At 37.3% G+C, this 15,467-nt stretch overlaps 2 protein-coding genes across 7 annotated transcripts in view; both read right to left on the bottom strand.

Annotated features, from left to right (window-relative positions):
• Positions 1–3,333, bottom strand: part of csnk1g2b (casein kinase 1, gamma 2b) — a 38,506-nt gene extending 35,173 nt beyond the window's left edge. For 2 of the 6 annotated variants that reach the window (XM_044361125.1, XM_044361130.1), the window contains exon 1: positions 3,182–3,332. The gene's annotated coding sequence lies outside the window, so the exon portion shown is untranslated. Of the gene's footprint in view, positions 1–2,352; positions 2,810–2,937; positions 3,077–3,181 lie in introns of those variants that run through there. The other 4 variants (XM_044361128.1, XM_044361129.1, XM_044361126.1 and 1 more) reach the window with 4 other exon arrangements.
• A 1,694-nt stretch (positions 3,334–5,027) lies between these two features.
• zgc:101100 (uncharacterized protein LOC445169 homolog) lies at positions 5,028–9,974 on the bottom strand. Its single transcript, XM_044361898.1, has 4 exons — positions 9,367–9,974; positions 8,624–8,796; positions 6,974–7,149; positions 5,028–6,204 (listed from the first exon to the last, which is right to left on the bottom strand). Exons 2-4 carry the CDS (start codon positions 8,787–8,789, stop codon positions 5,710–5,712), a joined length of 837 nt encoding a protein of 278 aa, XP_044217833.1. The 5' UTR covers positions 8,790–8,796; positions 9,367–9,974; the 3' UTR covers positions 5,028–5,709.
• Positions 9,975–15,467: the final 5,493 nt, after the last annotated feature.

Below are 15,467 nucleotides of genomic sequence, written 5' to 3'. Positions count from 1 at the left end.
GCAACGATTAGTCGATTGGTTGTCAAATACTGAATTAATTGCCAACTATTTTGATAATCAATTAATCGTTTTGAGTCATTTTTTAAGAAGAAAATGTCAAAATTCTCTGATTCCAGCTTCTTAGATGTGAATATTTTCTGGTTTCTTTAGTTCTCTATGACAGTAATCTGAATATCTTTGGGTTGTGGACAAATCAAGACATTTGAGGATGTCACCACTTTCTAACATTTTATGGACCAAACAACTTAATGATTAATCGATGATGAAAATAATTGTTCGTTGCACTTCTAGTGAAATGTACTGTCAAATACCATATATACATAAGCTGTGAAGCAATCAATATAAGCCACAATATTGGACAACCAAGTAGATCAATCTTAAATTTAAAAAAAAAAAAAACCTTTTACTTGAAGATCAAATTATGTTTACTGTGGCTGTTCCTTACTACAGCTGAAATGAGATCTTGCTCCAGACCAACGCAAGGCAAATTCAATAAAGCAATCAATATGAGTGGAAATATTCCACAGTGGACTTCAGACATGAGAAAAAATAACCTATTCTATAATTAAACTTATTTTCTGAAAGCAAAAATCACAGTGCCTTTAAAAGATTTTGTAGATCACAAAGATGTATTGTGATGATATAATAGACACATACATATGAGATTAATGTGTTTAAAGCTGAGTTTCAGGCTCAATCATCAGCTCCTCTTGCAGGTGTGTAGATCCTCACATTAATACAAACTTAGTACTGTGAACACTACTGGTAACATGTATAAATATACATTTAAAAGGCCAGAATTAGGCAAATACATATGTCTTAATTTACATTAAGATGCTTATATGATGAAAAAGTGACAAGATATCAGCACCAGGCACAAACAAAGTCAATCACAATCATCATTTCAGTTTTGTAACTATCTCTGTGCAGCTAATAACTGCATGCTGCCATCTCTGTCCAAAGCAGCTCTCCTAACTCCCCCACGTCCATGATCTAAGAGGTCAGTGGTGCTGAAGAGAGCAGGTAATGCAGACCGTAGCGATGGGCAGCTACTCTTTCTTATAGAAAGGCACTTACATGGATCAATGACTGCTGTAATGCCCCATCTCATCGTAACATTTGCATCATTGGGAAGCATATTATTGGAAGGATTTGGATACTGTCTAGTCTACAGTTAGCTCATCTGTATCTGACTGGCTAAGAACTAATATCACATGACTAAGATACAGCATTATGAGACAAACTTATGGTAAAAAAAATCTTGTATAAAGTCATTTGATTGTTGAATGAATCACACATATGATTTCTTCTTCCTTTTTATCTGTACACAAACTAGGTTTAGTACACAATTTCCAATGGGAGAGGCAAAGCTACACTATTTTAACATCACACTACCAACTGGAGCCTGAATATATGAGTAAACAAACAATAACCCAGCCCATAGCGACAATCCACTGAAAATCCCCTGCTGAGAGAAACAAAACATTTAAACCAGGTATGTAGTCAATCATTACACTGTCATGTCTTCCTTGTAGCATGACGCACGGAGATATCTACTGTAGGGAAAGAAGAGACTAGCCTACCTAGTCACAAGATTAGAAGTACAATAAACAGGGTGGGTAAAAGCCATTAGAGACTGCATGTTAAATTATTACAACTACTGAAATGACAAAGTGCACTATGCCTGACTTGTCAAGGTGACACAAAAAAACGACATAACTAGTCCATGCATTAGAAACAAACGTATGTTTATGATTGTATATTAGAAAAGGATAGATATGTCCCTGGAAAACAACATAGACCTAATGTTCTGCCTCAGGTTACTTTTGGCAGTCTTGGCCCATATGGCTAGACTGTCTCCTTCCAGGAAGTTGTGTATTGTTTTTCAAGTCAGCTGTTTGATATAGTTGCCAATTTATTTAAAACATACGACGGGAATAGCCACATATTTTAAGTTTTGATGTGGCACTTAAAAACACAAGAGACAAAAAATGTATCAGTGATTATAAACGCCAAAACTAAATCATGGTGTAAACGTTAGACGGTGAAACGTCAGCTTGCCACAATTGCAGTAATACAGCTAATACAGCTAGGTTAGCTAGCAATAACACGACATAATCGAGTCGAAACGTTAGAGATATTAATCCAACTACACACAGAGAGCCTCAAATTGACAATAAACATTCATCCCACAACGTTAGTTACATTTTCTCTCGACCGCGGTAAGAAATATGTCTGTTTGAGCTTATGTTAGCTAACAGAGCTAGCTGGCAGCTGTCATTTAACGTTAGTTTCATGTGATACCAAGTACCCGAAGAAACACGAAGAGAAAAACAAAAATTGAAATCTTACTAGCAAACCCCGACGATAAATGTCTTCAGGATAGCTGATATATCGTTAACATGAGACTAGTTAACGCTGGCTGGTGTTAGGTCGGCGGACAAGGCCAGATAGTCTCCAGCTGTCCTGACGATAGCTAGGTAGCATGCTCAATTTAGCTTCATATCTTTCATTCGCAGGCAATTCGTGCTTGTTAATCCCGTTTTATTATGGTCTATAAATGCCAGCAGCACACACGGTCATCATTAAATTAATCGATAAACGTTAGACGTTGATCTTCGCGACTTAGCTATCAAGCTAACCCACAGCTAGCACTTATCAAAAACACCGTTTCTCTTGGCCTGATCTAAAAAAAACAAAACAGCGTTAATCTGTTAACATCACCGTATCATAAGCGTACAAAGCTAGCGAACCAGGACAGGACAGAGCATGAAATATTCATTGATTGATTGACATTCGCTGAGCTAACTGTTACACTAACGTTAACCTGGTTAGTTAGTTAAATGCTTAATAGCTGAGAAATAACTCTCCCAAGCGACGCTGTTACTAATGTTGTCGACTGTAGTAACCGTGTGATTAAAGGGATAATTGTTTCACCTTAAAGTGTCGTTTTTTGAGTTCAAATTCCAGCTATAGCCACTATTATCCAGACCACTGCCGGGCAACTCCTTAATCCTAAACAACCGACTGCTCACCAACGGCAGCCTGGTCTCTCTTACCGCTCAGCTAGCACACGAAACATTAGCAACAACGTTAAAATACGGCGAGACGACGTCTTCAAAATAAAAAAAAACCAACAGCTACGAGTGAGTTTCTGCCGCCAAAGAAAAAAGCATGTTACCTTTAAACGTAAGCTGTCGAAGTCATGGTTCTCCGTGTGTGGGAATCGTTCTCATTTAATTTGCCTTGTCCTTAAGTTGCTATGATTTAGCTGTTGTCTCTTTAAGCCTCCCTCAGCTGCCGATACCCGGGCACAGCGTCACGCTGGCTCACACACTCATACGGCGCCACTGCGCAGAAAAAACTGACGCAACTGGTTTGGTGAATAAACTAAAATGTGCGTAAGTTAGCTCATATACTTTTACTGTATATGATGTAATTGTATTTTTCCGACTCAAGAACAGTTTCGTTATAAGTACAGTGTCAAGTTTTATATTTTTATGGTTACATTTTAAATCCACAAACGCAAAATTTCCACATCCCCACCTAGTTTGCTGTATTTCCCTGCAGAAATTAAAAGTCTCCTGCATTCATTCTCCCGTTTGAACAGGATGTATATAATGTACATCAGTGGCTCTCAAACCTTTTCACGTCAAGGACTCCTAAACTGACACAAATTAGACCACCGACCTCCATTTGATGAGATTTTTGCTTTTAGATGTTTTATTACAGAAAGTGTATGAAACCAATGACCAAAATAGTCATACATCCTGTCATTGTGTTACTTATAGATGGAATTATAGTGAAAATAAATCATTCCCCTTTTTTCTGGGGACCCCCAGGAAACCCCTCAAGGACCCCTGGGGATCCCTGGACTCCACTTTGACTTTGGTCCACTGCTGTATATAACCAACTACTATATGTATATAAAGTAACATATAAAGTCATTTTTTTACCATTTAATATTTATTGCAACACGTCTTGCACACTTCACTTCATTGCACTATTTGTATCCTGTTTACACTCCACAGAAACAGGCTCACCTGTATATAGTCATTCCTAGATAGATAGATAGATAGATAGATAGACAGATAGATAGATGGATGTGTCACAGCAGCCAATAAGTTAAAAAGGTAAAGGAAAAAATACAGTTAAAGGCTAAATTATATACAATAACTGAATTAACTAAGTCAAATATAAACAAGAAATTAATATATGAAGAGCTACAAAAGTGCCTTAGTACTTTCTCAACACTCAGAACTCACTTATGTGAACATGCAATCTTTATTTATTCATTTCTGTTTATTTACTTAGTTGTTGTCTTCCATTCTCCTGCTTCTGTTGGGGTTTTGTTTTGTTTTATTTTTTAAACATATGATTCTATTCCTGTGCCCTTTATGTTGTTCTAACTGTACATAAAGTAGTTCAAACTAGTTCCACCTCCAGCAGTTTCAACAGTATCATGCTATTTACACACTGATGCTTCAGTATTAATAATCCAATGATGTCATATATAATAATATATCAGACAGAGGGACCAAACTACTTCTTTTACTTTAATACTTTAAGTACATTTGAAAAAATGCTGTTTTTCTGGGTTAGCTGTTATAATAATCTGATTATCTTTGAGTTTTGGACTGTTTGTCAGGCAAAGCAAGTGATTTGAATAAATTTGGTTAACTGTAATGTGTATTTTTCACTATTTTATGACATTTTATAGAGGAATTCTGATCATACAGAAGGTCTCTTATTGAGGAGCTGAAATATACCCGTGTTTAAAAAGACTACAATTACGTGTGACCAGTTTTCCTTTATGCAGTCTTCTAATATTTGGTTTTTGTCGAAACAAACACTTCCTGTCTGACTTTCTGGCCACATGATTAAGACATTCAAGTCTCATGAAATGTGTCAAAATATCTAGAGAACTTACAATCATTTTCTCATACCAATATATATAATGACACGACAAATGTTTGCAAAATAACATAAAAAAATCATCTTTAATCCGTGTTAACTGTGTCAGCATGTGCTTAAAAAAATAAGAATGAATTGTCAGTTTAATTATAGTTCACTTGAAGTAATTAATCTTTACAATTGGATTTAGTAAAATAATAACATGTTATTATCGTATCACAATTAAAATTCCACTGCTAATAAATGACAATATTGAATTAGAGACTTATACTAAACAGTTGCTCATGATTGAGTCCCAAAATACTTTTTAATTGAGTGAAACTCATCCCACTGCCATTATTACAAGTAACCTTATACAGCCTCACAAAACACAGGAAAAAACAGAGAATTGAGGTACAAATATCTTTATTTAACATTTCTATGTTGCAGTGCTTTGTTACAATAAGGAGCCTTTCTCAAATGCTTTAGTCATCGTCGTTACTGTGTAGCTACCTGGCTGTGTAGCCGGCTATATAATGACATATAGTGATATAATGATGAAGGAAACAGCTGATAACAGGAAGCAGCCTGTGTGTAGATATTAATTATAAAAAAAAAAACATGTCTGAAAGTATTTATCAAACAATGCAACTGTACAGCTTTACATCCCTTTAGACAGACAGGTATTCAATAAAACTAAACAGAAATGCATATCTAGTGCTCGTCTGTAGTCCTCTTCCACACAGGTCAGCTTCAGGTGCACCTGAGTCCACATGGAGCTGAAATGCTGTTTGTGTCAGGTCTGTAAGTCCACAGTTACAACCCCAGGTGAGGGTGAGGCACATCTTTACTTGAACAAGCAGTCTGAAGGGAGAGGCTACAGTTTTTAGTAACGGACGATGGAGGAACCTCCAGGGCAGAGCTGTGCTGCTGAATGATGGGCCAAAACAACGGGGGGAGGGCGAGCTCGGTGGACAGCATTCCTACAACGGGCTGGTGAGGTGCGTGGCTGTAACGCTCCGCTGTCATGAAGGGGAAAAGTGGAGGAGAGTGTAGTCGAAGGGGGCACCTGGGAACATCAGAGTCTGTACAGGGAGCGAGAGGGGGGCAAAGATCCCTACTTTTATCCGCCGGAGGAGGGCAGCGAGGAGGAGGGACGTTGCTGTCGGTCTGTGATGCTGAGATGTCCTGTTTGTCTTCCTCCTGTCTCACTTTGCTGCGGGGTGGCACCTCCTCCAGACTGTGGTCTCTGGAGGGCGGGGAGCACCTCTGACCCTTACGAAACTTTGCCCTCCTGTTCTTGAACCACACCTGGAGGAGAGTTAGAGAGTTAGTATAATTAATTTAGCACAGTTCACACATGAGGCTGTTTCAACACGCTTTACAATTCAATTTAAAAGTGAACAGAAAACTAACTTTGAAAGACTGAATTAAAGAAAATGTGAACATATATATACAAATTTAAAGGAAATCCTATGACATAAAAAGGAAAATAAAACAAAAAAGAAGTGATTGACACAAGTGGAGCTGCAATGATTCAACAGAAAATTAATCAGCAACTATTTTGATAATCAAATAATCTTTTAGCATTTTTCCTTAAAACATTTATTGGTCGCAGCCTCTCAAATGTGAGAATATGAAGCTTAAACTGAATATATTTGGATTTTGGACTTTTTGATCACACAAAAACAACATGTGAAGATGTCACCTTGTGCTCTAAGAAATTATAAACAACATTTTTCATTATTTTCTCACATTTTATAGACAAAATGATTAATAAATTAATAAATAATAATCCATTGTTGCAGCCTTAAGCACAACATTAGAAGGCAGCAGAAAATAACAGAGAGAAGATTGTTTTTATTCCTTAAAATAAGAAATATTTGTGCTCTTAAGATTAATATCATTCATTTTATTTACCCCAATAAAGTTACATGTCTTAGAATTAATTTTTAATATCAAAGGCAGGTGCAGCAGGGTTTTATAAATGCTTTCCAGGTCTTTGTTGACCAAAAACCAAAACAGCTATACAAACATGGTTTCAGGTGACAGTCGGGTGTTGGGTGGAGTGAGCTCCGACCTGAATGCGAGCCTCAGGCAGGTTGATGCAGATAGCCAGCCTCTCTCTCATGCTGACATCAGGATACTGTGTCTGTTGGAAGGCTTTCTCCAGAGCCTGCAGCTGGGACACGGTGAACGCCGTGCGGCTGCGGCGTTGCTTCTGCTGGTTGCCATAGCGAGCCTCCAGTATGAGCTCTGGTGGGACGGAGAGAAACAAAATATACTCAGAGACAGTAGAGGGTTGTTGAGGAACATCCCTGAGAAGTAGTGTGCACTTTTTTGTTTAGTGGAGGGTTGATTCAATTTGAAGTGATTTTAGAGTCAGCTTTTTATTTGCTGAATAAAGTTGTTAGGCTGACAAACAAATGGGTGACAAAAACCATCATAGTGTCATAGTAAAGCCACCATGAGCCACAAGAACAACTTTGCTGCTGGGTGGACTGGATTCTCCATGTTTCTAAAGCAAGAGATACAGTCATTTGGCATTTTGAATGATGGTGGTGGAGACCACATTTGTCCAGAAACTCAAAAAGAGTTTAATCAGTTAGAGATCTGGTGACTGTGAGAGCCACATCATATGATTCATATCAATTTCTTACCCATCAAACCAATCAGTGACTCCTTGTTCCCTTTATGGAAGCATCTGAATGTATGTCTCTCAACTTATTTACTCTGGTTTTTCCTTTAATTTGTCACCAATCTGTAAATCTTTACTGTATAGATCTTTTTAGTGTTGTAAGAACTACAGAGATACTTTACCTGAGTAAAAGTAGCAATATCATAATGTAATATGTAGTCCATAGAAAAGTACATAAGTATTATGAGGTATACAATTAAAATGATGCAGAATGGCCCCTTTCAGAGTGTAATGTTATTATATATATTATATCATTGTTTTATTATTACTGCATTATTTTGTAGCTGGTGGAGATAAAGTTCATTTTAAGTTTTTTACATACTGTTTGATTGGTTAATCTATAACAATGGATCATATAAAATAAGATTATGATAGATTTTCTATGTAAAAACTTTGTAATGAGTGTCTCATTTTGTTTGAATGCAAGAAGTGTGTGTAAGCATAGAGAAAATATTTGCCAAAATACTTTTTAAACCTTACATCTATGTTTAAATTACATTCAATATCAAAGTCAGACAGAACAAAAGTTATTTGTAGATTTATTAGGTGCCTTCTCGAAGAATGTTCTACTTTCATTTAAGTAATTTACATTGTGCTTCATTCCTGCCGGATGCCATTGTTCTGTTATGATTGTCTTTACTGTGTGATGATGGTCAATGAAAAAATCAAAAGCAATCTGAATCTGAATCTGCAAAGTTATTAATATCTAAAACTGTCCAATTAATTTAATGGAGTAGAAAAGCAAAACATTTTCCCCTAAAATATAATGAATTAGATGTGTAAAGTGGCTTAAAAGGGAAACACTTTTGAGCACAAATACCTCAAAACGCATTACTTGAGTAAATTTAGTCACTTTTCACTTCCCCTCCATCATAACTTCACAGTGTACTAAAACAAATCTGCAGTATATCATATTTTATAACTGATGAGTGGTTAAATAGTTGGCAGTAAATCATTTTTAACTAAACTGCCGGATGTTTCTTTCTCTATCATGTACAGTATTAGTGTCAGTGCGGGACCCTGGTGACCCACCTGCCAGCCTCTCCGCCACAGACAGGGTGTGCGCTGTGGGACTGGCTGCAGAGTAAACGTGGTACTGTTCCGCCATCTGGTGGTGAAGGTCGAACAGCATCGAGTTCACACCGCGGAGAGGATACACACCTCCGCTGGACTGCCAGCAGAAATTCAAGGAGTTCATGTTGTTGCTAAAGACACAGGAAAAATATCATTAAACTGATTGTATAATAAGAGATATATTAAGAGAACAAAGAGGCCGCACCCACTTTCAAATCACAGATAGTCCTTATAGATTAGTGTTTTGGGGTTTTAAAGGTCTGAATACACTTGTTACATCTACATTTATGGGATAATGAAACAATTACTGAAGAATTCATAAATAAATGAAGATGTTGTTACTTGTTGATTTGACAAAATATATATTAAAAAAACGAAATACATCTGCGACAGAACATTATTAAAGGCAATATTAGTTATTATTCGTCCCTAAAGTAGCCAATATAACTATTGCATTTTTGGCTAATTTTGGCTTCTTTGCTCTATAGCTGCAAGAAAAATGAGGACTCACATGAGTGCTCACACCTAGCACCCATTTTACACCTCTATCATATATTTTAGCCATGAAAATAACATTTTTGAACTAAAATAACTAAATATTTCACTGATACACATCGCACAATAAACTCAGTAAATTTCTTACTGATGACAACCTTACAAAATATACAGGTTTCTCCTTGCTTTTTTTTTTTTTTTTTTACCTGATATCCAAATCCTGAGGATGAAGTCCAGGTGCGCCTTTACGCACCGAAGCGAGCTGTTAGTCCAATATTTCCCAGTCCAGTTTGGGCCTTATCCTGCACAGAAGCGCTCTTTGTCGAGGCACGGATCTAATTCTCCGAAACCATTCTCACCCACGACTATTTAAGAAGCATTTACCCAGGCTCCCCTTAGCCATTAGCCAATAGAAAGAAAGGTATTAGCCGGGATTAGGTGGGATGAGGGAAGAGAGGGGGGTTGCAAGGGGCTCAAGTTTTTGAAACTATTGAACTTGAGAGATTTATGCCAAGGATCCCCCTATAAGCGAGCGTTTCATTCCCTCCCGTTAAAACAATTAAAACAATGTGGTCGGCTAATCTCCGAGGCAGGACAGATTAAAATAGCAGCCTTTGATTGTCCTCTCCTTCTCAGCCCTCTTTCTCCCATACCGCTGCCTCTGACAGCCTCCCCTCGGAGGGGGTTTTCTCTAAGGGTTTGTTTTGCTAACAGGCACCATATTTTGCCTATAAACTGTCACCATGTGAAGTTAATCTGAACCTTTACCCATTGAGAGCTATTTCTTAAGAGCCAGAGGAGCTCAATTAGAAGTCTTCCCAGGAAGAGGCAACCAAACCAAGAAAAACATCAAATCAGCAGAAAGAATTAAGTCCTCTGATGTTTTTTTTTTTATCATTTAATTATTCTGCAGACACAAACAACCACACCGATATTTTCCATCACTGTCACTTATAGACAATATTCCAGTGGTGAAAGATAACTAAGCACATTTACTCAAACACTTCACTCCATGTACTGTGTTTGGGTATTTTCACTTCATGCCACTTCATACTTCCACTCCAGTACAATTAATTTGAATTTTTCAATTAATTAACACAAAACTAAGTGTTTCTTACTACATTTCTATTGATATATATATTTGTTTTGTTTGTTTGTTTTCATGTCATTGTCAATGTCATTATGTCATCATGTTCACCCTTTTGTACAGCACCTACAGTATGTTCACCAATAAAAACAATACTACATTTAATTGAAAGCTGAAGTTATTGGTTATGTGCTGATTCCAGTATTACCTTGAACATTTCTACACTTATAAGATATGTAAGTCTAGTTATAGATTAAACTGTAAACTAGAAAAGGTTAACGTTTGTGAAGAAAATGGCTAGGTTCGTTATAAAGGTTCAGTTGGTGTAAGTAGTGAAAGCAGTTAAAGTGTCAGTTGATGTATAGAAGTCAAAGACAGTTGATATGGAAGTTATAATAAGCTTATAAAATATGATGCATCGTTATAGCTGAAAACAGTAACGAGTTTCTCCTCAACCAGCTATAACATTAAAATACTGCTTTAGTAGCTTTAGCATTCAGTAGCATTGTAGTTTTGATACATAACTACATTATGTTTTATTTTTTTAAGTAAATTGTAAAACATTGTAATCTAGTTTTTCTTACTCTGTCATGGACGATCCAGTGGATTCAGAAAATATTCAGTGTACATTTGTAAATGAGATTTTTCCGTTTTTGATTTTTAATAAATTTGCAAAAACTTCTAAAAACATGTTTTCATTTTGTCATTATGGGTTATTGAACATAGATTGATGGGCAAAATGGCAATTTTATCCATTTAAAATTAAAACTACAACACAATAAAGCGTGCAGAAAGTGAAGGGGTCTGAATACTTTCTGAATCCACTGTAACAAAGTACAATTAAGTATGTAAGCTACTTTTTCAGGTACTTGTGCTTTAGTATCTTATGGTATACTTTATATTTCTACTTCACTTCAGTTCAGAGGAAAATAATATACTTTTCACTTCACTACATTTATTTGACAGTTGAGTTACTTTACAAATGAAGATTTAAATACCTATAAAATATAGAAATAAAATAGATGAGCTTATAAAATATACATTTGTATAGATGAAACGACCTAAAAGTATGTGAAATAGTTAAAATTATCTCTACCTCGACTAACTACAACAGTAAAATGCTGCTTAATAATCAGTGCATCAACAATAATGGTCTAATAACATAATATGAAATAATATAACACTCACAGGTAATTTTTTGCATTGAACACTATTATTTTTGATACACCAAGTACAAAAGGTTATTACTTTTCTGCATAATTGAGTGTTTCTACAGTGGGGTCTTGTTACCTTTACTTCAGTAAAGGGTCTGAATAGTTTTTCCACCACTGTTGTAGGCCGTTGTACACAATGATGTGAAAATCACAGCACTCACACTGATAAAATATAATTCTCATCACCAAAATTTTACTCATATAGCCCAAAATCAAAAATTTGCATAAGAGGGCTTTAAAATCTGTATAGTATACATCAGCCTCTATCCTTAGACTCAATTTAGATAAGAAAAAAACTCAGATAAAGAACAAAAGGGGAGGGACCTCTTTACCAGGACAGACATGCAATAGGTGTCATATATACAGAGCAGGTGAACAAGAATAGTTAATCTCATTAAACTTTAATGACAAACAAACAAGGACCTAAGGTTAAGTCTTTAGGAACTGACACTGACTGTAGAGTAGAAACTTACTGTACAATAAAGTCTTTCCAGATAACAAAGCCAGGCTGAAATATAGAAGTTAAACTCCCAAAAGTTTGTTTGAATATCGCTAAGCTCTGTAACGTACTGTAATTCTCTGCAGTTTGATATTTCATTGTGTTGTGAAGGCAAAAAGATGTCAAATCATGTTCTCATCCTACAAACGCATTTTGATGCAAAATACGATGCTACAGGTACATTCCTACACCGAAATCAACTGCACACAAACAAATAGCTTGAGGTTATTATCAATATTCACAGATAAACATGTGAGACGTCTCCACTGCTGTGTACTTTGAGGGTGTAGACCTATAACTATGGTTCACTTCTTCCACTCACACTCGCACACAATCAACTGCTCAGACTTCCAAAATATGTGAAAATGTTTGTGCTCTTTTTTTCTCCCCTGGCTTTTTTCCTCCTCCTTTCGCTGTTCTTGGCTGTCAAGCTATATTAGTGTCTGATAGAAATAAGTCATTTAGAAGAGGCTCTGTCGGCCAGCCCCTCAGCCCCACTAAAAGCTCCAGGATTAGGTCCCAGAGGCCTTTGTCTCCGCAGCCCGCAGGATTAGGGGAGATTTACTGCGAGGAGAGAAAAAAAGTAGTTATTTCATGGCACTTTCATGATGAAACCTGGCCAAAGCTGTGTTGGCTGGGGGGATTATAGGCACACAAAGAGTGTGGTTGTGTGTGACCCTCCCCATCCCAGAGCCGCCACCACTGACTCACTCGCTGCCCCCCCTGGATCATTTCCCCTTCTGCGGGCCAGGCAGGGCTCGGCCGGGTTCACCTCCTACCCATCAAGACGACCAGGGTTCAGCTGAAATGAGTAATGGCTCCTTCAATTAGCTGCTCGGTTCTCAGTCATCTGAAAGCTCACTGACTGACTGATTGCTTCGTCTTTTAAATTCCCACAACAGCCAGTGAACTCTAAACACAACATCTTATCTCATTAGTCCCTCAGATAACCAGTAGTTTAGTGAATTCCCAGCATGAAACAGCTTTTCAACTTGATTTTCTTTTTTCATGGTGCAGCAGGACTAATCACCAGCATGTGAGTACCTTGCATTTAAGACTGAAGTGTAGGTAAATGAGAAGTTACTGGATTTTGGTCCCTCCTGTAGTGTTTAAAACCCGCTTAAAAGGAGTTATCCTCCTCTCAGAGGATCCACTTAAACATGCAAGGATTACAGTGAATAAAAAACAAAGGCTATCCCCGGCTAAGTCGCATCACTGACAACCGTCTCACCACTGAGCAGGTGAAAACTCGCAGGTTTATTAACTGTTGTCACCAAGCACGGGGAATTACAGTGAATACAGTGAATAGTCACTGTCAAAATACTCAGTTTTTATCCTTCTTGATGTCAAACAACATGAAGCTTTAAACTTTAGCTATTACAAGCCCTGTTAAACATTTTTCTGTGCTGTGGGAAACATAAGTTGCATTTACTGCAAATCATTTATTACCAGGTAGCGTTTTACTGAAGCAATGATGAAAAAAGCGGTAAAGAAAATTATTTTATGGAATCAATAAGCCTCCAAAAGCCTCCAAAAATAAAATTATTTGATAACCTGATACGCAAAGAGAAAAACAAATACATTTACACAATTAGGGCTGAAACTACCAATTATTTTTATATTCAAATTAATCTATCAGTTATTTTCTTGATCATTTATCAATCATATGATCTATAAAAAGTAAGAAGATGAGAAAAAAAATGCTCAAGGTGATGTCATCAAATGTCATGTTTTGTCCGACTAGTTTTCCAAAACCAAAAAATGTTCTGTTAAGTTTCACATAAGACAAAGAAAAGCAGCAGTTGTTGACAGCTGAGAGGCTTGAATCAGAGAATGTTCAACATATTTCTGAAAAAAATGGCCTAAATGATCAATTAATTTCCTGTTGATAAACTAATCAATTAATTAGTTGTAATTAGTTGTTTTCTGTTGTTTTTTACGTGTATTTTCTTTGTTGATGTTTCAGAAAAATATCTGCATGGATGGAAACTGTGAGGCAGCTGAGATGAGTGAGGGTAGAGGAGGAGTTAAGTTTCTTCTTTTTTTTTTGGTCATTGTCTTCTTCTTTTGTTGCTAAGAAGTTTTTTGTTAACGTCTCCTGTTTAACAGATGTTTTAGAAAGCAAACGCCCTTATGCCCAGCCTTTCTTTAATTGCTTATCAATAGTGGAAATTTGTATTGACAAGGGCCTGTCAGGAGGGGACCTTTGTAGTTGTCAGTTATCTCAAAGGAAGGCCCCCTTGGACACAAACTGGATCGATCGGTATGCAAAACACAATCGAGAGGCCTTTGGGACCGCGACGTTGGTACGTGAGCATGTGGGCCAGGGAGGGGAGAGAGCGGGCGGAGGAGCTAAAGACTTCTTCATCGGGGGGGGAATCGATAGGGCCGGCTGGCCTTTGACCTGAGAGAGACAGAGAGAGCGGGCGGCGGGTCAGTGGCTCTTCTTAAGCCCCTCTGAGTGCCAGGATCACGCTGTGAGGCCTGACACTGGCTATGACACACTCAGGGCTTAGACTGACATTGACCTGGCTGCAAACACACCAAGTACACACACAAAAAAAAATCTCAAACATACACACACGGAGACAGCTCTGGTTCAGAAAGCGGAATTTAAATGAGAGGATAGTTTTATGGCAGCTTCAAGCAGCCTAACTTTTAATCCATCAGTCTGATTTTATTGATATGAACTAGAGTTGTGGGTCTGAAAATACATTAGACTCTAATAATTCCCTCTTTATTTGACGTAGAGACTTATTGCCTTCTAATTAGCTTCTTATGATCTCCTGTCCAGCCCTTGGGAGCATGGCAATAAGCAGCTACACCAGCAGATCAATACGAGGGACTGAGTAAAGATCAGTCTCTTAATTGGGCGGGAGAGCTATAGATTAAAGACAGAGAGAGGGACGGGCAGCTGTGGGTGTCCGGGGGGTCAAGGGCACCCACAGTGGGCTAGACCGGGGTGCAGGGGTGAACTCAGACCACAGAGAGAAAACAGACCCTGGTCTTTTTTAGTCTTCATCTTTTCATCATTGTCTTTTAAAGCTCAGCAACAAAACTAACTGTGTAAATAAAGATTTTGGTCGACTTCCAAGTGAGCTGGAGTTTCATTTAAACTTGAATTAAATTATACATGTACTGTACGTTGTCTTTCAGGTTATTTTGATTGTTTAAATGCATCTTCTGCAGTTTACTCTGACACCTTCTGCATTAGCTTGATCTTTTCAGTGCGGTCAATGGGTTAGGGATGAAAGAGATAAACAACCTTTAAAATACCATTAGAGCCAAAACGATTAGCTGATTTATCAATTGACGCAACTATTTTGATAATCGTCTGATCATTTTAAAGCAGAAATGCCAAAAATCTGCTGATTTCAGCATCTCAAACTTGAGGATTTGCTACTTTTCTTTGTATTTTATGATAGTTAACAGAGTATCTTTGGGTTTCGGACTGTTTGTTGGAGGAAATAAGACTTTCAAATCTAGGAAACTGAGCATTTTTCTCTA

Source organism: Thunnus albacares, chromosome 9 (assembly GCF_914725855.1).
Source record: "Thunnus albacares chromosome 9, fThuAlb1.1, whole genome shotgun sequence".
NCBI classification, from domain to species: domain Eukaryota; kingdom Metazoa; phylum Chordata; class Actinopteri; order Scombriformes; family Scombridae; genus Thunnus; species Thunnus albacares.
Note: the sequence above shows the minus strand (reverse complement) of the source record. Positions and strands in the feature narration are given on the sequence as shown.